Source organism: Colletotrichum fructicola, assembly GCF_000319635.2.
Source record: "Colletotrichum fructicola Nara gc5 chromosome Unknown KSG_Nara_v1_contig09, whole genome shotgun sequence".
Classification (NCBI taxonomy): domain Eukaryota; kingdom Fungi; phylum Ascomycota; class Sordariomycetes; order Glomerellales; family Glomerellaceae; genus Colletotrichum; species Colletotrichum fructicola.
In genome coordinates this window covers 1858180-1880688 of record NW_027094059.1, presented here as the reverse complement: position 1 = coordinate 1880688, position 22509 = coordinate 1858180, and the positions used below count along the sequence as shown (strand labels likewise).

General features: G+C 50.7%; 7 protein-coding genes across 7 annotated transcripts; 3 read left to right on the top strand and 4 right to left on the bottom strand.

Annotated features, from left to right (window-relative positions):
• Positions 1–2405: 2405 nt before the first annotated feature.
• cpc-1 (Cross-pathway control protein 1) lies at positions 2406–3155 on the bottom strand (the record flags this gene model as incomplete). Its single annotated transcript, XM_032029711.1, has 2 exons — positions 2406–3091; positions 3143–3155. The coding sequence occupies 2 exons, from the start codon at positions 3153–3155 to the stop codon at positions 2406–2408; spliced, it is 699 nt and encodes a 232-aa protein (XP_031890903.1).
• Positions 3156–5577: 2422 nt separating this feature from the next.
• CGGC5_v014813 (uncharacterized protein) lies at positions 5578–6755 on the bottom strand (the record flags this gene model as incomplete). Its single annotated transcript, XM_066153152.1, has 3 exons — positions 5578–6241; positions 6305–6588; positions 6642–6755. The coding sequence occupies 3 exons, from the start codon at positions 6753–6755 to the stop codon at positions 5578–5580; spliced, it is 1062 nt and encodes a 353-aa protein (XP_066007535.1).
• Positions 6756–7516: 761 nt separating this feature from the next.
• nup-20 (Protein transport protein sec13) lies at positions 7517–8713 on the top strand (the record flags this gene model as incomplete). The annotated part of the gene is made up of 4 exons (XM_032029708.1): positions 7517–7519; positions 7581–7625; positions 7796–7911; positions 7966–8713. 4 exons carry the CDS (start codon positions 7517–7519, stop codon positions 8711–8713), a joined length of 912 nt encoding a protein of 303 aa, XP_031890966.1.
• A 917-nt stretch (positions 8714–9630) lies between these two features.
• CGGC5_v014811 (WHI2-like protein) lies at positions 9631–10741 on the bottom strand (the record flags this gene model as incomplete). Its single annotated transcript, XM_032029707.2, has 5 exons — positions 9631–9916; positions 9985–10331; positions 10384–10519; positions 10577–10613; positions 10666–10741. The coding sequence occupies 5 exons, from the start codon at positions 10739–10741 to the stop codon at positions 9631–9633; spliced, it is 882 nt and encodes a 293-aa protein (XP_031890960.2).
• Positions 10742–11746: 1005 nt separating this feature from the next.
• On the bottom strand, positions 11747–14393 carry GPATCH1 (G patch domain-containing protein 1; the record flags this gene model as incomplete). The annotated part of the gene is made up of 4 exons (XM_066153151.1): positions 11747–11767; positions 12105–12142; positions 12414–14110; positions 14185–14393. The coding sequence occupies 4 exons, from the start codon at positions 14391–14393 to the stop codon at positions 11747–11749; spliced, it is 1965 nt and encodes a 654-aa protein (XP_066007553.1).
• A 2491-nt stretch (positions 14394–16884) lies between these two features.
• Positions 16885–19871, top strand: kin1 (Protein kinase kin1; the record flags this gene model as incomplete). The annotated part of the gene is made up of 3 exons (XM_032029705.1): positions 16885–17118; positions 17240–17870; positions 17932–19871. The coding sequence occupies 3 exons, from the start codon at positions 16885–16887 to the stop codon at positions 19869–19871; spliced, it is 2805 nt and encodes a 934-aa protein (XP_031890958.1).
• Positions 19872–20933: 1062 nt separating this feature from the next.
• Positions 20934–22232, top strand: rcd1 (Cell differentiation protein rcd1; the record flags this gene model as incomplete). Its single annotated transcript, XM_032029704.1, has 4 exons — positions 20934–21327; positions 21393–21548; positions 21615–21990; positions 22046–22232. The coding sequence occupies 4 exons, from the start codon at positions 20934–20936 to the stop codon at positions 22230–22232; spliced, it is 1113 nt and encodes a 370-aa protein (XP_031890959.1).
• Between the last annotated feature and the right edge of the window lie 277 nt (positions 22233–22509).

Below are 22509 nucleotides of genomic sequence, written 5' to 3'. Positions count from 1 at the left end.
TAACTTATAATAAATCCTTCATAATATTTATACTATAAGAGATATATAAAAATACTAATCCCTTATAAAGTATACCCTTTTATAAATAAATAGCTAAAAGTATTACTATATAGAATAATATCTATATATTAAATAAAACTTTTAAATTTAATAAATACTCTTTTATTAATTAATAGTATATTATTAAAGCAGTTACAGCTAAAGCTTTTATAAATACTTTTAGATGGGACTTTCTTTATATTATAATTAAAGTAATAAATAATAGCTTTAAATACTTCTATATAGAAGCTATATATATTTCTAGCTATTCTAAAAAGTAGTTTTTCTTCATATAAATCTTCTATAATACTAAAGTAGAAGTAGCTTAAGTTTAAACTTAGTAAGGCTTATTAGTAAGTATACTTTACACTAAATAGAGAGAATATTAATAATAATAGTATAGCTAATAATAAATAGTTAAGTAGTAATAAGGATAGTATTTAATAGTAGTATAAGTAATATATAAGAGAGAGGATAGATTAATAGTTTAGTAGTTAATAATTAAATAATTATAAACTATATTATTATCAAAATAAAGTTAAAGATTATAAGGCTATATATATTATTAGGAGGTATAAAGTTAAGAGGCTTATTACTCTAAATAGATAAAAATTATAATAAGTAGCTAGAGGGTCTAATTAAACTATTAATATAGTATTTACTGCTTTTTATATATTAAAGGCTAAATAGTTTTATAAAACATATATTATTTAAAATAATAAATATATTCAAAGTAACGCTATAATTAACATAAATAAAGAGTTATATTATTATTATTAAGTTAAGTTTATAATTATAAATATAAACCTCTTAATTAAAGAGTTGTTTCTTATATAATAATATTCTTAAGCTATAAAAGCTATAATAACTTATTTAGCCATAATATAATTAGCTCTACTATATAATACTATTAGCTTTATATTATATACTTAGCGCTATTATTATTTTATTAATACATTTAACTAAAATATATAATTTCCTTTATAATGTTTAAAACGTTTATTTATTAATAAAAACACATAAAGTTTCTACATTATTTTATTTAATAAGTAAAAAATATAAATTAGAGTATTAATCTAATATTTCTAAAATTATGTCTATATATAAAGTAAATTTTATTAGTATAAGTATAAGTATATTTAGAGGTGTAGTATAAACACCTATATAGTATAAGGTTATAGATAAGTCAATATTATAATAAAAGGGGATAATCTTAATCATTTATAGGTATTTAATTATATAGATAATAATAAGGGAAGAGATACATTATAATAATTCTAGTTATTATAGTTAGTAAGTTATATCCACTAATAGGGAAAAGTAAAGGGAAAGATAACCTAAAATATAACCTACTAAACTACTAATTATATAAAGTAAGTGGTTGATAAGCGAGTCGATCAGACAAGCGAGTCGATCACCTTAGCAAAATTATAGTAGGCTGCACGCGAAAATTTGGTAAGAAATTGTTAGTACGTCTTAACAATTTCTTACCAAATTTTCGCGTGCAGCCTACTATAATTTTGCTAAGGTGATCGACTCGCTTGTCTGATCGACTCGCTTATCAACCACGTTACTTATATAACTATATATATTATATAATTAATATCATAGTTAGTTATAGATTATAATAAGTAGAGTATTTTTATATAAGGTTTTATACTTTATACTTTATTCGTTTATTTTATATAGATTATTAAAGCAAGTTAAGTATTATTATTATTCTTATAAAAGAATGTTATATATTAATATACTTTAGCTAAATAAGCTAATAGAATAGTAATAATACTCTCTATACTATATAAAGCTAATAGCGCTATATATAGTAGAGAAGCTATATTATAACTATAAACTTAATAAACATAAGGCTATATTTTATTAGAAAGCGTAGAGATAGGTTCTAGTAGTTAGAAGAGACTAAAGAGTTTATAAAAAGGCGTGTATTACTTAGGAGGAAGTTACCCTCCTAAGCGTCTTTAAATCAGGAGCTCGCGAGGCTCGTGCTAGTCACGTGACCCGCTCCCTCAGTGAGTCTCACCGAGTGGGCCGCGCAAGGCAGAAGGCGTATCACTAGATAAACCGCTACATAGGTTTACTATGCTAAGCAGGGTAAAATCATTACAAACAGTTAAAGGCTTAAAGAGATAAGAGGACGAAACCAAGCTCACGCAGTAGAAATGCACGCTGATAACAGCCTGAGTCAATGGCGATTGGGTTATGACGTCTAGTTCACTACCTATACCTTAATACACTTGACCCGACGAAGTAGAAACCCAAAGAAAAACAAAGTAGAACTGACGCGGCGAGGTGGCTGATTTCTAGACTCCCTCCAGTCCATGCAGGAAAATGAACACTTAGTGGCAACGAGATTATGTTCGGCCAAGAGCCACATTCTTCCAGTGATCACGCTCAGCTTCCAACTTTCGAATCTTCTCCTCCAAGTCCTCAAACCGTTGAGCCTTCCGCTCGCGAGACTTACGAGCCGCAAGAGTGTTCCGTGCCCGCTTCATAGCGACAACGTCGCTAGGATCTTCTACGACGATGGGAGGCAAAGGTTTGTCCCGCTTTCGAGAATTCACACCAGCCACAGAAGAGTGGCGACCGGAGCCGGACGGTGGAGAGCCACTCGGCTTCCGCCGCGCGGAGGCTGAAGTGAACTCAACGACTTCAAGGTCTTCTTCCGCAACAGCAGGAGACTGCCCAACATTCTGTTGAGTGTCCTTGGGCGGGGCGGTCTCCTGGGGGAACAGAGGGAACCAAGGATCAGTTGAACCGGTTTCGAAATCACCAGAGCCAAAATTGGGAGAAACGTCGTAACCGTCATTGAAGTCTGGCGACTCGTTGTAGACGGACGGAGAGGTTAAAGCAGTGAATGCCGTCGAATTTGGAGCCGACATGAACGGCTCCTGAATCAGCAGGTCTTGGGGAGAAACAGTGCCCAGGTTGCTCGCCCCAGATGCGCTACCGCCGAGATCGAAGACAGATGGCATAGCTGGGGACGAGTATGTGGTAGAAGCACCACCCTCGAACCCGGTGAAGTCGTCCAGATCGAGTTCTGACAATCGTAAGCAAGGCGGATACGAAAACGGAGGCAATTGCATGATACCTTGCAGTTCCATCTTTGACGATCTCTGGGAAGTCTGACCAGTACTCTGGGAGAAAAGCGGGACCGGGGGCAGATGACGACGGGATTGCTGCTGAAGAGCAAGTGAAGACGACGGAGCTGAAGCAGCGTAAAACTGGGCTTGGTGTGCGGGAGAGGTGAATCGATAAGCAACCAGGGACGACGGAGACCTCGAGTGGTCTGCTGCCTGGATCTGGGCTAGTCGTTGGTTGTGACGGATGAGAGATTGGCGTCCGCGTTGCTGATGCTGACGGAGCTGATGCGACGAGTGACGGCGGTGCTGTATATCAGAAGCACTAGACTGCTGAGTGTGGTGTCTAGGTTGACTGGGCCGTGGGGCAGGCTGATCGAACAAGACGAAGTCCTGTTGTGGTTGCTCGACGGGTGGGCTGAACTGTTGTTGCGCGGGTTGTGCCGGCAGGCTGGGAGAACTGGAGGGAAGCCATGGTGATTGGGAATCCGTGGTGAAGACTGGAAAGTCTTGCGAGTAAATGGTGGAAGAGGAGGAACCTGAGCTGAAGCTTTGTGTAGCTGGGCTGAAGTTCAGATCGACCTGGGAAGGTAGAGCTGAGGGTGAAGACTGAGTGGGGAGAATGTTGCCGAAGTGGTGAGACTGAATTTTGTCTGGTTGTGGGGAGCAGCCGAAGAGGGCAGTTAATTTAACGCATCTTGAGAAGCCTTTATGGCGACAATAAATTGCTGTGTATTGAGGAAAAATGGTGAGGGTATGAAGAGGAAGGAGAAATTGGAGATAGGTGTTTTGTGGGCGAGCAACTAGCTTTTGTAGCCTTTCAGGCAACCGCAGGCCAAAACGACAAGCGCAAGCCGAAGGGCGCGCGGTTGGCAAAGCCCTGGAATGAAACGGCATTGATGGCCGGTAGAAAGTACAGATCTAGAAGGTATTCCATGCCTACCCGGGACGCCCAAAACTTCGCAAAATGGCCCACAAGCTGGTCGACCAACAGCCTTGGAATACTGCTACTGGATGTACCCTGCAGCCCCTTCCATACAGGTCTCGCTCCGCCCTCCGTGTAATCCATGGTCCGGGATGATGTGTGACTCACACTCTGCGGCGCCAAACCATTAATGGCCTAGGACAGAAGCAGTGACCGGGCACAGTACAGTGCGCGTCAACAAGGCAAACAGGCAAACAGGCAAACAGGCAAACGGGCTACCCACCCACCACCAGACCTTAGAAATCAGCCTAGGCGCCGGACGTCTCTCGCCTGCCTAATTTCCACGCACTGCCCACCTCACACCAACGCCGACCACAAGGAAAAAGACACGCTAAAGTACAGTACTTTTCCAGTTCGCTAACTGACTGTCCTGAGAGATACCGACAACTTTGATTGGCGCCATCTTCGGCCAGCCCAAACGGGAAACGCATAGGTACGTACCAGCGACAACTCCGAGGACAAGATCACGGATGAGCCGGGTACGAATCCACTGCACTGCACACTCTTCAACAGTAGATTCAACACGTATATCTTCCTTTATTTGCTCACTTTGCTCCTGCTGAAGTATCTAGTAAGATACTTCAAACCGTATGCAGTGTACGCATACACTTCTGTATCAGGCAATTCTCGTACTTATTTTATCGATGAACGAGGTTCCGTTTTCGCCAGGTCTCCGCGAAAACAGACAAACATACATCATATCTGGCAGGCCCGGTAGTCCTCGCTATCCATGGACTCTGGATACAGCGTTGCCAATCAGCCAATCATTTAGACCAATTGATTCAGTGATAACCAGCGCCCCGGTCAGTTCACCCTGTTTCCCGCCTGTGACTTATGTTCCCCAACTCTCCCCGCAGTCTCTCGTCTCGTAGTGTTTTAAATGACCGATCTCATGTTGCACATGCTCCATATGTGCATGCCCACTATGTCTAGCATAATGATCAACTCCGACGTTGTTCGCCAATTTCCAGACCTCCACCGATCCGCACACGCACTCCCAAAAAGACTGCCATTGGAGGTGGCTGGGCTCAAAAGGTAGAAGACTTGCCCGAGATCAATCCGCTGGATACGCAGAATTGAAGGTCGATATGGCCTGTCTCGCATCATATGATTTATTTATGAACCATGCTAACACTGTCGCAATAGAATTGTCTCGCCCGAAACGTTTCCCTCCATACGCGGCATCAACAAGCCACATCATGCTCGGGATATTACATGAGCCGTTGAGGTGCCGACGGTAAAAGCTCGGGCCTACAAAAATCCGAGATCGGTTCAACCCCTCAATGCCGACATCCATCATCGCCTGGCCCACGTAGGTGATGCAACTGGGGACATAACATGCCTTCTCGCGATGGCATCCTCTGCTCAATCCGTCAACTCGCGGGGTGAAATCTGCAATGAGGTTGGCTTGTCCTCCAAGATATACGGTTGGACTGCCTGCACCTGCACACTGCTGCCTAGTCATGCCTCGGTCAATTTGACCTTTTCCAACAAGTGACCGTCATCGCCATGCGTTTCCAGTATTTCGTTGTCGATGATATCCTTGTAACCATCTCGGAAGTCTCTCATCAGTAGCAGGAACCTCGAATTTTTCCACTTGTCACCTTGCTCGTGCTGAACCGATTCCAAAATTTGTCTTGCGGCCTCGGAAATTTCTGATTGCCCCGGGCTAGCAAGATCAGCTGACGTTGTATCGGCCATGTCATCGATACCCAGCCGCGACACATCGGGGAGCTGGTTGGGTTGGGATGTGCCAGAGGGAGCCTGGACAGAGTGGTCTTTCTCCTCTACGGATGTCTCACCATCCACGGTGGCTGGCATGAGTTGTTCACCGCGAAGACTGATGCCAAGGGTTCTGTCGTCGTTTTGGGCAGCCGTTATTTCTTCTTGCTCCATCTGCCGCGCGAGCTCCTCCATGATGGCGTCAATATCTTCTAATCGGCTGTCCCCATGAGCAGCCATCCACCTGTCCATTTCGAGGTCAAATTCAGCCTGAACAGCGTCAGCGCCGTGGCTTGTAGGCCCATTTTCCACGAGTGCCCCAGGATCTCCGACAGGCCTAAAGAAAGACGGCCTTGAGGGAAACGTCATCATGTTTGTCGCGAAGTCTGCGGAGCGAAGTGAGCTATTTTGTGTGATTGGACGAATGAGCGCCGAGCTGCTTGAGGCTGGAGTGTTTTGAGAGAACCTTGCAAAGTCCTGAGCCCAACCTGTCGCTTCTGGGGGTGCATTTGGTATGTGGTATGGGCGGCGGGCCGCGCTTTCGTCCACAGAGGGTATAGTATTGGACAAACGGGAAGTAGAGGCCGGATTGTTCATCGAAAGGCGTCCGTCATAGTGGTTTACGAGATGCGGTGCTATGGAAGGACTAGGTATTGGCCGTGAATGAGAGCTTGGCGCATTCGTGGTTAAAAATGCGCCGAAGTCATGCTGTGCTTGAGGCGAGGACATCGAGCCACTAGACCTGAAGGCCTATTCAATGTGTTATAAGCGCTCTGGATACGGAGAGGTAGATACAAACATACATGTTGACTAGCAAATGTGGTGGAAAAGCGATCCTGGTGGAGGCTACGGTCTTGGCCGCCGTGGTCGACGAGACTCTTGAACGGCGTTGAGCCGCTACAGGAGTTGTCACCCATTCTCAAGAAGGAACCTCAAGGAGCCTGAGCGGATTAAAAGTGCAAATGGTAGACGTAGAGTAAAGAGCCCAGGGTGAAGAACCACCCGCCGTTCTGCTTCTCTTCTGCCTGATTTGGTCAGCGGTCCAGCGGTCCAGCGGTTCAGCGGTTCAGCGGCTGGAGTGTATGTGACGGCCGGCAGGTAATGCGAACGAGAAGTCGAGGCTGCTACCGTCGAAGCCTGAAGTGGACTAATCAAGAGTGTGGAAGAAAAGCCCGCGAGTTCTTGACGTCTGCGTAGAGCCGATAGCACAAAGTAAGTAGGGGATGTGACAGGAATATAACCTTTCCTTGTGAATGACGGTCATCATTCTGAATCGGCCTACCTCGGCACAACGCGGTACGTACCGACGGTGTCAAAAGACGTGGTTCTCTTCTCTGTGGCAGGATCTAGGATCTCACCGCCTGCTTAATCAGGCTTTACTCACTTCCGCCCCCGGGCGGATTGAGAGAGGGCGGTGGGGTACTTCCCGCAAGTACCTTCTTTCCTCAAGACGAGGCCAGCTTGCGGAGACCCACTTTGCAGCCAGCTTGACCAAACCTGAGGAGCTCTTGGATTAGGTGGCTCGTCAACATCTACTACGACTGCGACAACTTCTACCCACACTTCGACGGCGGTAGTCACTGTCTTTTCTCTGCCAACCCCTTCTGACTGGCCCTCACTTAAACGACACATACCTTTCGATCAGAACGGCTTGCAACCTAAAACAAACTTCCCCGCCATGGTGATTTTGCACCTACTTCACCTCCCAGTTGTTGCTTCTTGCCTGCTGACACCCATTGCAGGCGTCCGCTCAGGTCATTTCAAACTCTGGCCACGATGATATGATTGTAAGTGCAAATGACACCCACGCCAGCCACGGGAAATCGCCACGGCCTCCGACTGCCACCGCAAGCGACTCCACGACGGGTGCAGATCTGGAACCGCTCTCCGATTCTCATACCCCCGGGTTACTACTCTATCATCAAGCTCTTGAGGCTAACCGAAATCCTTTTTGCAGCACGACGCCGTCCTCGACTACTATGGTCGCCGGCTCGCGACTTGCTCGAGCGACCGAACGATCAAGATATTCGAGATAGAGGGTGATTCTCAACGACTTATAGAAACCCTCAAGGGGTAGGAATATGTCTCATTACACGCCTATCAGCTTTCAGACTGACGCAGCAGTAGACACGATGGTGCGGTTTGGTGTGTTTCCTGGGCTCACCCCAAGTACGGAAACATCATCGCTTCGGCGGGTTACGACGGCAAGGTCTTCATATGGAGAGAGCAGAACAACCAGTGGCAAAAGATCTTCGACTTCGCTCTGCACAAGGCTTCCGTCAACATTGTCTCCTGGTCACCACATGAATCCGGATGTCTTCTTGCCTGTGCCTCGTCCGACGGCAATGTCAGTGTGCTCGAGTTCCGAGACAACAGCTTCGACCACGTTACCTTCCCTGCTCATGGATTGGGCGTCAACTCCGTGTCGTGGGCCCCTGCAACTGCACCGGGTAGTATCGTGAGCAGTTCTCCAGGCCCTGGTTCTGCTGGCGTCAGACGGTTTGTCACTGGCGGCTGTGACAACCTGCTCAAAATCTGGACCTTCGATTCTGCGTCGCAGTCTTACAAGCCAGATCAGGAGCCCCTTGGTGGCCACTCCGATTGGGTGCGTGATGTTGCATGGTCACCCACTGTTCTACAAAAGTCCTATATCGCCTCAGCTTCTCAGGATAAGACCGTCCGCATCTGGACCTCTGATTCAACCGGCGCAAGCCAATGGAGCTGTAAAATCCTCAACTTTGATGCTCCCGTCTGGCGTGTGAGCTGGTCGCTGAGCGGCAACGTTCTGGCCGTAAGCGGAGGCGACAACAAGGTTTCCTTGTGGAAGGAGAATCTCAGAGGCGAATGGGAGTGTGTCAAGAGCATCGAGGAGTGATTCTAGTGCTGTCATGGCATCACAAGCAAGGCGTTCACGGAAAATTAGGGTTTAGATAGGTCAGCTCTCATTGATGATGTTCTATTACTCGATGTCGTTTGTTTTCAGGGATTGGTTCGCAAACGTCCCAGCCGGCTCGCTTCTCCTATTCTATGGCATCAGCCATTGGCCGCTGGACTTCTTTGCCAACAAGTATCGAGAGCGACGGCACGGCCAGCATGTTCAATTTATCTCATGCTGCCGCATAATTTCCCCAGCGATTTATGCTTCCTGCGCAGTGCACGAACCCCCCCTATTAAGCATAGGACATATTTGGCAATCAGCAAACCGAGTTCCTGCCCCTAGGCTATCATCTCCTGCGCGGCCACCGCTCTTTTAGACGAGGGCGGCTTAGGTCGAGAGACAGCCCCGAAATGCATGATAGTTGAGAAACCGGACTGGCCCCAGCACCAGAAAAGCACGTGGAGGTTGTCCTGGCGAAATCCAACGAGGTTGCCATCACGTGTATGGAGCACGTACTGCCTTTTCGCGCTACACCTATGGGCTTGCCATGCCCCCCGGGTATGATAGATGCTGGTAACCAGCGGAATATACAACTTCTGAGGCGTGGTATCGGCCGGCACTGAAGGACAACCTCCTTTCAATGCATATACTTCTTTTATACAAGCTATACAGCCGGGCGCTCTACCTGGTGTACAACCGTGAAACCTGCAAGGCCAAGTGGAGGGTAAGATTGAGAAAGCACGATAGACAAAGCCAAAATTAGGGGGCGAATAGTATACATATTAGGAACATCTGACCCGTATTATGAGATGTAAGAAACCCAGCATTTTTGCCTTTAGTTACTTCAAGGTGCGCTACCGCCAGATACCTACGTGTCCTCCGAACCATGAATCTGACCTTCTTAACTCAGTCCTTTAACGGAGGCCAATTACGCTCATCTCCAATGTCCAGACCCGCCGTATCCAGACTTTGAGCTTTCCCGGCACACCTTCCACATTTTCAAGTTCGACACCTTCCCACCAACAGCGCCTCGCCGGCTTGCGCCAGAACAAGAGCAACTTCTGAGCCATACCGACAGCATTGCTGCCCATGTCATTGCCCCGAATGTCACTTCTCAGTCGCGCTAGGGCGAGGCTACAGACGACTGCCTTGTTTGGTTCCCCAGCTCGGTGGCCCCAGCTATCATTGTGGTTGAAGCCGCTAGCATCGACAATTAGTCTCAACTGCATACATCGTGAATGAACACCTCTGTCAATTGCATAACTTACCCTGCTGTCAACATTTCGATAAGGTGAGCCTCCGTAGTGCCCGGCTCGTCACTTCTTTTCAGGCCAGAGAATATGCCATTCTGTTGAAGCAGCGCTTTGCCAGCCGCTCGCTTCACCTCTAACATCTCTGATTGCGTGATATCTGCCCGCGGCGGAATGACGTAGAAATCCAAGTCTTCTCGCAAAACAATGATGCCTGCCCGTTTAGAAGAGTCATCTCTTGATTCCATGGCGTCAGCAGCGGATGCATTCTCTTCCTGTGAGAGACTTGGAGACGTCTCGGCCGGTATCGACTGTGCCACAGTACGGAAGAAATCCAGCATGTATTGCAATGATGCCGGATCATACTAGCAATCAGTGTCAGTGATGGGGTCGGATGGCCTTTTGGCTTGTACGTACGTCTACTTGAACAGCGTCGCCTTCGGCGAATCCACCCATGTGACCTTCGGGGAAGAGCCCGTTCGGAAAGAGAGACAGGAGCACGAACTCAGGCAACGTCAATAGTTCGTCTCTCGAGAGAACAAATCTGGTACCCCTGCAGGACTACTGTTAGCCGTTCTCGTGTCTCACTCAGAGCAGCCACTGATCTTACCGAAGGTCCATGGAAATCGTCTCGTCGGCGCCGACATCTAGCACATTGTCAGTAGGTAGTCGGACCGCCACACGACGAAGGAGACCTACCTCCGATCGCATTGATGGGCGGGCCTCCTTGTTGTACCTGAGTAATGATACTCGAGGCGCCACCGGCGGTAGCCATGAGAAAGGTGAAGGATTGAAGTGGACTGGGTCCCTCCGAGTAAGCTGGCGGCGGCTCGGTATCGTCGTCTTTGCTCGCAGCGGCGCCCTTCTTGTCTTGAGTGAGTCCGCGCTTGGTGTCTGTGAGGGCTTGATCAAAGGAGCTTGAGGCGGGCTCGTCACAGGAGATGACAGAAGACGTGGGTGCGTATGCTGGGGCTGCTACAGAAGATCCGGCCGCTGCAACAGCTGAGCTACTATCGCAATATACGTGATGGGTACTTGCGCTAGTCTCAAAATTGCCGTAGAGAGACGAGAACGGTGGTGGACGCGAAGTTGAGGCTTCGGACGTTGGATATTGAGGAGGGGGCGAAAGTCCTCGAGCGTTGGTAGCAGAAGCAGCTTTTCCTTGCAAGTGTGGGCGTTCTTCGGCGGTCCTCTTTTCGACAGAAAGGCAATTTCCTCCTGAGAGAGGATCTGAAGGCCGGGCGGACACGGGTTCCCCGTTCCTGTCGTCTTGCGGACCTGGCAACGTTGTGGCGGTTGGAGAAGATATTTGGTAGTCAAATCGTTGAAAGAAGTGATTTGTGGTCGCCGAAAACGCTCGTTTTACACTGCCTGCGGTTGCTTTGAGCCGATGAATATCGTTGCCCGACGAGAAGGTAGGTTTGTCGACGGGCCACACAAGGACACAGCAAGGCAGGCGTCGGGGGGAGGGGGTTTATTCGGAGATCGAACCAAGGCGTTACCGACGATAGTCGCGATGATACGACAGCAAGAATCAAAGGAAACCGACAAGTCGCAAAGCGCGGATGACTTTTTGCTATCGTCTGGCTCTGAAGCAGGCAAAGATGCTCCGTGGGAAAGGAACAGTTGGCGGTGGTGACGATCAGGGAGTTGGGAGTAGGTCTTGTCGGAGCGGTTTGATGAGGTTGGACCAGAACATGGGAGGATGGCGGTTAAGACGTAAATGAGCGTGAACGGATCTGAAAGTGAACCGTGCTCTGGTCACTGTAGGTATAGAGTACTACAGTGGTGCACTAACTACCTACGGTTTGGAGTCAGCTCCTTCCAACCAACCCCCGTCTCTTAAACCCTGTCATTTCCTAATTACTTCTGTCCGAGATTGGAGGCCACGCTCAGGTCGGCACACCATTGCCTGTAGCCGCCCATACCATACCATCCGCTTCCTTCTGGGCAAGACAGAACGAGGCCAAGTTTGTAGAGCTTGAGGTTCACTGAGCGTAGATGAGAGGGGGTCTGCCTCGATAAACCATGCATGACCTCACGATCCCGGGCATGTAATTAGGAACGACGTGCGAGAACGTCTTCAATGGTTGTGACAGGCTGCAACGTGCGATCGAATGGGGCTGACTGGCACTTACTTTATTATTCTTCGTCGCTGCTATCACCAAAAATGGCCCTGAAGACGTTGTCGTTTGGCCTGGCCACCTCTTTGGTTGAGTCCTCGCTCCTAGATAGGTCAAGTCTAGTTTTCGTTGCTTCCCGAGAACATGCCAAATCAATGGTGGCTGCTGTATCCTGTCTTATACCCGGTGATAGGCCCATTTTGTCTGCTAAAGGCGGAAGAAGAGGTGAATGGCTCCGCATCTTGGATGCCGCTGTCGCTGTCGCTACTCCGGGCTCAACGTCTGGTTGCACGTGTGCTGGTGGCTGGACGTTGAAGCGCTTACACAGCAACCTGCCAGGGGAAAAGTCTTCGATCAGCCTCGTCATACGCCCATACATGCCCATTCTGGCGGCTTCTTCCGCTGCGCCTAGGTATGCGGGTGCTGCCGTAGCTTTTCGAACACCAACGTCTGTGGCCAATTCTGATCCGCTGCTGGTAGCAAGTTGCTTGGATCCTGCCGAGGCGGTTGTGAATCTTGTGGCCATGAAACCTGTCATCGGTTTGAAGAGCTGCGCACATCCGTAAAATTCCCCGATCTCCTTGACAAAATCATCATCTGTCATATCCGATGGCTTGATGGGAGACCCACCAAAGCCCGCGGCGCTCTGTAAGTAAAGGCGATATCGTCCACGTTTTGCGTCGTCGTTGGCATAGGGGCTTCCAGTGCTTGCCCCGCGACTTATGGCGGCGAGGGCGGTATCTTTCTGCAGACACGGTAGAGTGCGAATTCTTTCCTGAAGCTGCTGTTCGGCTGGTCCCCTAGCTTCAATCGGAGCCTCGCCTTTCGCTGGAGGCAAGTCTGTCTTCCCTGAAGCAATCGCCAGCCGCTCTCGAGAGGCTGCCGACATGTAGTCAAACACAGACTTGCCTGGCAAAGTCGATTCGCCTAGGATTGCTGCGCGAGTGTTGGGATCTAGCTTGGCTGCTTTGGCAGCCTCTGCCGTCGACGTATTTGTAGAGAACGTTAGGGATGAGTTGCTCCTTGACGGTGCCCACTCAGGGGGAACCGAGGGAGGAGGATACCCGTCCGTTGAGTTCCCGGTTGATTTTGAGTTTGTGAGTTGTCCGGGAACAAAACCGTTCAAAGGCCGCTTCCCATTCCCGCACCTGCCTTGTCCGCGACTTTTTGTGGTGTGGGCGGCTCTGGAAACGAAGACCGGCGTGGATCCGAGACCGGGGTTTGCAGACACACTGGTGGCTGCAAGCTTCTTCTTCTTCTTGGTCTTTTCCCCGCCTAATACTCGATTATATGAGATCCGTGGACCCATCTCATAAGGATCATCTTCTTCTGAGCCGGTGTCATTTAGGACGCCAACACCAAGACCTCCCCGCTGGCCATGCTTGCTTTTCCTCTTCTCGGATATTCCCAAAACCACATTAAGTCCGCTAGCCGGGCCATCATCCTCTCCCTCATAAATTCCATTACCGGCCCTAGTAACTTCATTGCGGTGGTTTCCGGAGGCAGTGTGGTGCGCCCAGGCGCTGCCAGAGCTAGATATTCGCGAAATCCGAGCGTCGTCGTCGTCGTTGAATCCCAGGCCTTTCTGGTCAGATTTCTGGATAAAGCTGACCATGTTGATATTTTCCGGGGCGAACATGTGCGTCTTCTCTGCCACGTGAGGCGTGTTGCCTCCCGAGATGTCGAGCCTTGCTACCCTACGAATTCTGGGCCCGATACCTTGGCCATCCTTCCAACCCATTTTTCGCAGCAACTTGAGACCTATGGTATCACCTTGAATGCGCATCAAGCTGGCTAGGCCACCGGACAGACGCTGACCAGGCGATGGAGCCCCGAGAGCCCCAAACGGATCAGTAGTTCGGATCTCCTTCGTGGCGGCTGCATCGGCAAGATCCTCATCGTCCATGTAATCCTCTGGTCTCTGATCTGGCGCCCTCGGGTCATCTTTCCGGCGAGCCGTACGGCTGGACACGAATGTCGAAGGTGTCCATCCTTCCTTTGATCCGACGGTGTTGAAATAGCTGGACAGGAATGTCAGCGAGTGGGTATTACTAAAATGAGACTCTGCCACATGAGAGCGTGAAGTAAAGCTTACCCTGCACTCCAGCCTCCAGTAAAGGCGCCATGGAGGCGCCGCCTGCCCTTGTCGTCCCTTACCTCCTGCTTGTGTAGTGGAATGTATGAGCCATCATCACGGGTATCGGCGTCTAGGGACGGCAGAGGTGTGCCAAAGGCGACGTGAACGGCGGCACCATCGTGGAGGTCGGCCTCATAAGTAGCGCGCGATCTTTTGCTGTTGAACATGTGGTTTGCAGAGGCGGTAGGTGGGCAGTGCGTGTGCGGCAAGGCTGCAAGCAACGACAGAGGAAAAGTCTCAGCCCTGTGAGGATGCAGGTTGACTTTGATACCTAGGTACTTCGGGCTTGTACGTATGTAGGTAGGCACCTTGAGCACTCTCGACGGGGTACGTTACGTAAGGTACCGTGATTGATTGGGAAGGGCCTACACTGACGAATACTCACTAAGTAAGTAGGTAGGTGAGGCAGCTTTGGGTTGTTCCTCAATGTTAGCGACTCAAGTGTTATTGACTCCGCAGTCCCTTGTCCGATTCCATTTTAACTTGAACCCTGTTCTTTGCAGGTACGTAGTGCGAATGCAATTTCCCCAAAGGCGGATAACTCCACGCGGCAGAGTCTTGGTGGCTTCTGTGGAGATGGTTTGAATGGGCCCAAGTTCAACTTGTTTTGAGGTCGGGTACTGGAATCCTTTTCAGAACGGGTACATACTGCAGGCGTGGGCTACACCGGCATGCCCGCGCATCGCAGAGGAAACAAGAGCACCTAGTCTATCTGTGCTATGAAGAGCCGTTGGAAGCAAACTGGTAAATGAATTCGTTTGGTGCTCAGATCGAATCCGTTATCACGAGGTCGCGGAGCTCCATTCGGTCCCAGGGGTCACGCCCAAAGACAATTAAGGACCAGGATCGTCAACTCGAAGGGACAGAGCTGTGAGTAATTTCACTCGATCATGTCCGTCCCGCAACCGACGACTGTCAGTCACTGCTTCGTCTGTTGTTGCAGAGACACACATGAGGTCGGCCACTCGTTAAAGATGCAAAATTGGTCGGGAGTGGCACGCCCTGGTGCTGCTGCTGAGGCCCGGCTTAGAACCTGCCATCATCGGCCTGCCCTCAATTTCTCGTAATCCAATGGTCGTTGTTGGAGGTGAGGGACGAGGAAGAGGCCGGGGATCTGACGTCAGGTCGGTTTGCGTACGGTCTACACTCTACACCGTCTTCATTGACAAAATACCTAGAAGTTCCGATCCTGGCCTGGGTAATATCTCAATTGCCCATTGTTCTTCGGACAACTCATGCTCCTCAAATATGCGGGCCTCGGCATGGAGTCCGACGAAAATGAGTTACGAGTTGCGACACTTGGACAATTGGACAAAGACATGCCGAGGCGAGAGGCGCCGATGTTTGAGAATTGAGCGATAACGACAGAGCACTGCAGAGTTCCTTACCTTAGATTGCCCGCTACCCGCCCGCAACCTAGACTTGGCAAGGTGCCATGAGGGAGGCGGGCGAGGTGCGTTCGTGCCTGACCTGATGCTAAGCACGATCGTAACCACCCAAGGTAGTGTGCTTCTACCCGACGGACGGCACCTGTTGACAGTCCAAATAGAGGGCAAGGTGCCCAACGGGGGGCGGATGGGAGATGCCCGGCCAAACACCAGGCGCCTGTGGTCTTCATTACCTAGGTTCCCCACTGTGTCTTGTCCCCACAGCCCGGGCAAGTTACGGTGCACCTTTCATTTCCTCCTTCCCTTCGTCCTCATCCTGCTTCTGCTCCTGCTGCCCCTCCTCCGATGCTGCACAGCACGGTTTGGCTCTTGCAGCTTTGCTTCGCTGTCGGCTCCTGTGCCAAAGGAATAGATAGATCATTGAGAGCACACGCGTAATCGAACTGGGAAAGGTGCGGACACAGCGGTCCGGGATGGAAGGTGAAGTGTCCTGTCCGTACCTTCCCCCATTAAAGATGGGTGAAGTGGTAAAGGTAGGTACTAACCTTACCCCAAGTTACGGTAAGGCAAAAGCAGGGGGTTAAGAGAAAAAGACGACGGAAAACATGGTGCTTCTCATTCGTCTCCAGCACCCAATTACCTACCTACTGCCTTACCTTGACCGCCCTCTCTTTTGGTCTCTCATCCCCGACGAATTTCCACTTTCACTTTCACGCTCGCCCTCTGCTCCCCGTCGTCCGTTGTTCGCTTGTCCCGTGTTCCGTCCCTTCTCGCTCGTCTTGCCTGCCCGCCTGCACCAGATCCAGCGAACCCTCGCTCTGTGTGGTGTCGCATCCCCCCTCCTGCAATGACAACAGCAATCCCGGCGAGCTCTGATCCCTCTGCACATGCTCAAACAGTCCCTGCCCGCGCACCATCGACCAGGACACGGCCTTCAGTCTCCGCCTCTGGACCTCATCCTCAGCGCACCTCCTCCACCTCCAACCACTCCTACTCCCACCACCATCACCATCGCAGCCACAGCCAACAAAAACACCACCAACAACACCGTTCACATTCGCGACAGTCTTCCTCTGCCGCTGCCGCCCCCCGCACCTCTCAGGACAATTCTCCTAAACATGATTATGAGCATGCAAACATAGCCTCCTACCCCAAACGACCCGCCTCCAAAGACCATCCGCCGCCCTCTCACTCCCGCGCCGACGCCTCGCGCACTCAGCGTCACGGCAGCACCAGATCTAATCATCATCCGAGTCGAACCTCCAACGACATGCCTGCAAACACCGCCGTTGCCAATAACGCTGGTCCTGCTCCTGTTGCCCATGGCGCAACCGACCCTCGGAGCCCTACGGGCGCCTCCTCCGCTTCCGCCTCCGCTTCCAAGCATAGCAGGTCGCGCACAACAATCCCTACGCCATCCGGGAAATGGATCCTGGGTAAGACAGTCGGTGCTGGGAGCATGGGCAAAGTGAAGTTGGCCCGTAAGGAGGACACTGGCGAGCAGGTTAGTCTGGCCCCTTCAGATGCTAACCCCTTTCTCAAATACTGCTCACTTCCCATCACCTGCAACCAGTCAGCTGAGTCACGATACACAGTTGCTAATCTCTCCTTCATCTTATCATTAGGTTGCTTGCAAAATCATTCCACGTGGCTCAACAGAAGATGGGCACCACTCTCGAGCAGATAAGGAGAGAGCAGATCAATCAAAGGAGATCAGGACTGCCCGTGAGGCGGCTATCGTCACGCTTCTCAGTCATCCTCACATTTGTGGCATGAGAGACGTTGTCCGAACCAACTATCATTGGTACATGCTTTGCGAATACGTCAATGGCGGCCAAATGCTTGACTACATCATCTCTCATGGCAAATTGAAGGAGAAGCAAGCGCGCAAGTTCAGCCGTCAAATCGCGAGCGCCCTGGACTATTGCCATCGCAACAGCATTGTCCATCGCGATCTCAAAATCGAAAACATTCTCATCAGCAAGACCGGCGACATCAAAATTATCGATTTCGGTCTTAGCAACCTCTTCGCGCCTCGTACTCATCTCAAAACCTTCTGTGGAAGTCTTTACTTTGCAGCTCCCGAGTTGCTCCAGGCAAGAGCTTACACGGGCCCTGAGGTTGACATATGGAGCTTCGGCATTGTTCTTTACGTGTTGGTGTGCGGTAAGGTACCATTCGACGATCAAAGCATGCCCGCCCTCCACGCCAAGATCAAGAAGGGGCTAGTTGATTATCCGAATTGGCTTTCAAGTGGTACGTTTTCTTGTCCCCTCTCTTTCTCCTTTTCACATCTTAGAGTTCTAACGTGCTGCAGAATGCAAGCATCTGCTATCCCGTATGCTCGTGACCGATCCAAAACAACGTGCCACCATGTTGGAGGTTATGAGCCATCCATGGATGACCAAGGGATACAACGGCCCGCCCGACAATCACCTGCCACCCCGTGAACCCTTGACTCTTCCTCTAGACTCGGACGTAGTCAACGCCATGACCGGGTTTAACTTCGGACCTCCGGATTCTATCAAGGCACAGTTGGTTCGAACAATCGAATCCGAGGAGTATCAACGTGCCGTACGTCTGTACCAGCGGGAAAAGGACCTTCCCCAGCCAGCCAAGGACGTCGAGAAGAAGCGGGGTTTTGGCTTTGACTTTTACAAGAGAAGAAATTCGGGCAATAGCCGCGACACACTGACGGCCCCAAGCTCCGAGGCTCTTCAGCTTGGCAACGATCCGCTAAATGCGTTCAGTCCGCTTGTTTCGATATACTATTTGGTGCGGGAGAAGCAAGACCGTGACCGCGCTGAACGGAATCCTGGAGTGCAAAGCACGCCCAAGGAGAAGCCACCCATCCCAGAGATTACACCACCACAAGAAGCACACACCAACACGGCGGCTTATGAAATGCCTGGTGAGAGGGCCACCGGTGGTCGGTCCCGTCCCCGTGCCAGGACTCATGGAGAAGACGAAGCACCTGACTCCGTGAAGGCTTCCCAGCTCTCACCAAACGCCCCGCTGTCCCCAGAAGTGCCTCCTGAGCCCTTGCCAAAGAAGGAAAGCACCGCTGCCGGTATACTGCGACGTTTTAGCACACGAAGACGCAAAGACCCGGAGCGGCTGGATAAGGACCGCTCTCACCCTCCAGTGGTCCAAGTTCATTCCCCATCTGGTGGTGCTTCAGCCGAGACAACCCCGTCCTCTGTGCCGAGAAAGAGTTTCAGCATTCGACGCGGCAGACGGGAGCGCGAGGAACCTATGCCCCTGCCGTTGCGGTCTGGCAGCAGTCAGCCGCAGCACAGCGATCTCCTCAGCCCGCCTCTTTCCGCAGGGGGCCCGTCGTCACGCCGGAAAGGTCTGGGTCGATCCACGAGCGTAAACTCGGCAGACCTTCGTCGCCGCGGATCGACTAGGACTGAAAAAGATCCACCGCCGACCAGTGGGTCAGATCAATCGACGACAACTGCTGACAGGCCTCCGCCAGCATCACGAGATGGTCAACAGTCTCGCGCAGCGTCGATGAGAGCCAAGTCCCTCGGACATGCGAGGCGTGAGAGCATTCAGCAACGAAGACTCCGGCGGGAAGAGGCACGGGAGGCCAATGTCCCGGAAGAAACCGACCAAGAGCAGGGAGATCAGAGTGGTGTATCGACGGACAGGTTGGACAGGTCCGATCTAGCCAAACCAGTTTTTTTGAAGGGATTGTTCAGTGTGTCAACAACGTCGACAAAGAATGTCACCGAGATTAGGGCCGACATCAAGCGCGTTTTGAAAGGTCTGGGAGTAGACTACATAGAGATCAAGGGTGGCTTCACATGCAAGCACACACCAAGCATAGATCTCAAGAGGGTTCAGGATCCTCCCGGTAGCCCTGGCCAAGCACCACCTGGCCACAGACGGCGATTCAGCCTAGGCGGGATGAGAGGCGGTGACCGAGAACGAGACGACCTCCCCAGCACAGATCGGGGACCATCAACACCCCGAGGCACAGGCAGGAACGGGGCAGACAGCTACTCAAACTCAGACGTCTCGATCGACAGCGTCTCTCGCGAAGCAGGAGGCTCGTCCAGAAGAGTGCCAGGCGAGACAAGCACCCATGTCCAGAGCGACCTCGGCGGAAACATGGTTTTGGAGTTTGAGATATTCATTGTGAAGGTCCCGTTGCTATCGCTGCATGGCATTCAGTTTAAGCGCTTGGTTGGCAACACTTGGCAATACAAGAATATGGCCGACCAGGTGCTCCGAGAGCTTCGTCTTTAAAAGGGGGCAGAGTGGCTACATGCAGTCAAAGGGTGGGCAACATGCTCGGGAAGGCCTTTGCCAGCTTTCATTGGAGGCAGGGTTGAGTAGGGGACAAAAACATCGTCTGGATCCAATCTCTTACATCACTTTTCCCCGATCCCGGGATTTTCTTCCGTTTCTCTTTCCGGCCGCAGTCATACTTTGAGCGGCTGTCAGTCTTTCTGACATTTGGGTGCGGTAGCTAGCTGAAAGATAGACGCTGTTTGAATAGGCGCTTAGTGAGATTTAGCAGCGATGTCAGGGAGAGGAGTCTTAAAACGCGACAGTTGGCAAGAATAAGTAGTCGTACACGAAATCAGTAGTAGTCCAAAATTTTATCCTGCAAAGGCCAGCCTCGACGATTCTGACCATGGGCAAGAAAGTCCGAGGCAAGTATGGATCTAGTAGTGCATACCTTACTCTTACTATCCATGCCGAGTTAGCTGAGGTGGTACAGAGACCAATACCGTGGCCGTACCTCAACGTACCTACGTTACCTTAAAGTAGACAATCAGTACCCACCGCCTTCCCAAAATGGACGTGCATTACCTAAGGTAAGCTATGGCAGCCAGCCTTGTTTCCTGTCCACACTGCAATACTGATTAACGTTGGTTAACCACGACGACTTCCTGACGCCCACCAAAGAGCCTAACGCCAGTCCGATCACTCTTGCGCAACCACCATTGCCCATCACCCATCGCCACCTTCGCTGTCGCTTGTCCGCTCGCTGCCGCTGTTGTCGAGAAGGGATCACATTCTTTGCGACAAGCGTTCGTTGCGATTCCAACAGCCTAGTCCCACGCGCACCCAACCCCACCCCAGTCCGCCCCACGACTACACCCCAATTGTCGCACGTCGACACATCAGCCATTCAAGACTCGACCAGCCATCGAAAACGACATTGTCGATAATAACGCGGCAGAGCAGTGAAAACATCACACTCACAGTCGGACGCAGAACTCGAGTCGGCGTCAGCCTTGAACATTCTATCCGGCCTATTTTTCTTGCTATTCCACAAAACGTATCAGTCTAGGGTCAAAGATGATGCCGACTGCTCACGTGTACGGCGGCCACCACCAGTTCAATCCACAAGCGGACTCGGCCGCATGGATGCACCAGCAGTCGAATCAGCACCATCATGCACAGCAAGCTGCCGCCGTCGCCGCCTCGGCTGTCCAGCAACAGCAGCAACAGCAACATCAGCAGCAACAGCAGCACTACAGTAGACTTGCCGGTGCTCACTCCGCCGTCAGCTCCCTAGCCAATGCCCATACACAGGACGGCGGCCACGATAACATATCTGAGGATAATCGGAGGACGATGTCTTACATTGCTGATCTGTTGAACGAAAGTACTCGGGAGGCCGCTCTCTTGGAGCTGAGCAAGAAGCGAGAGCAAGTCCCAGAGTTGGCTCTCATTCTTTGGCACTCTTTCGGTAAGTGATAATGGCTTGTGCCTGTTACCAGGCTGGGATACTATACGAGCTGACACTCGACGCAGGAGTTATGACTTCTTTGTTGCAGGAGATCATCTCAGTCTACACCCTACTAAACCCATCCCAGCTCACAGCCGCAGCTTCTAATCGGGTATGCAACGCGCTGGCACTTCTCCAGTGCGTTGCTTCCCACAACGACACACGCACACTTTTCTTGAATGGTGAGCATCACCACTGCGATACTCCCTTCGACACTACCCCTTTCCAGCCTGCTGACCCTAATCCAGCTCACATCCCTCTGTTTCTCTATCCGTTCCTGAACACGACATCGAAATCAAGGCCCTTCGAGTACCTACGTCTGACCTCGCTTGGCGTTATCGGCGCCCTCGTGAAGAACGATTCATCCGAGGTCATCAATTTTCTCTTAACCACAGAGATTATCCCCTTGTGCCTGCGTATCATGGAGACAGGCTCCGAGCTGAGCAAGACAGTGGCTATCTTCATCGTTCAGAAAATCCTGCTGGATGATAATGGTCTCAACTACATCTGCGCCACATATGAACGATTCTACGCGGTAGGAACTGTTCTGAGCAATATGGTTGCTCAACTAGTCGAGCAACAGACGGCTCGCTTGCTCAAGCATGTCGTCAGGTGTTTCCTTCGGTGAGTTTGTCGGTCAGCATGGGTGGATTTGGGCTTACCAACGGGCAACCAATAGACTGAGTGACAACGCTCGAGCACGCGAAGCTCTTCGCCAATGCCTCCCGGAGCCTCTCCGAGATGCGACATTTTCTTCGGTCTTGCGTGACGACGCTGCAACAAAGAGATGTCTGGCACAATTGCTCATCAATCTTTCCGACAATGTCGTCGAAACCGGACAAGGAGGTCATGTCGGCGGCCTTTGAAGCCGTGGTCAATACAAGAACGTGTGTGGACCAATAAGGAATCATGCATAAGTCGGCGACTAGGAGGTCAGTCATTTCATCGAAAAAGCGCAAAGCGTCGTGGACATATTGATACCCGCTTCCTTTGCCCTATGTTCGGGCATCTCAGGTTGATCTGGAGTGCGTCTTCGACACCGAGTCTTTCTTTCTTATATCATCTGTAGCATCGAAGGGGCGGATAAAAAGCAAGGGTTTTCGTTTGGAGCTGGCGACATGGGGTGTCATGTCATTTGATTAT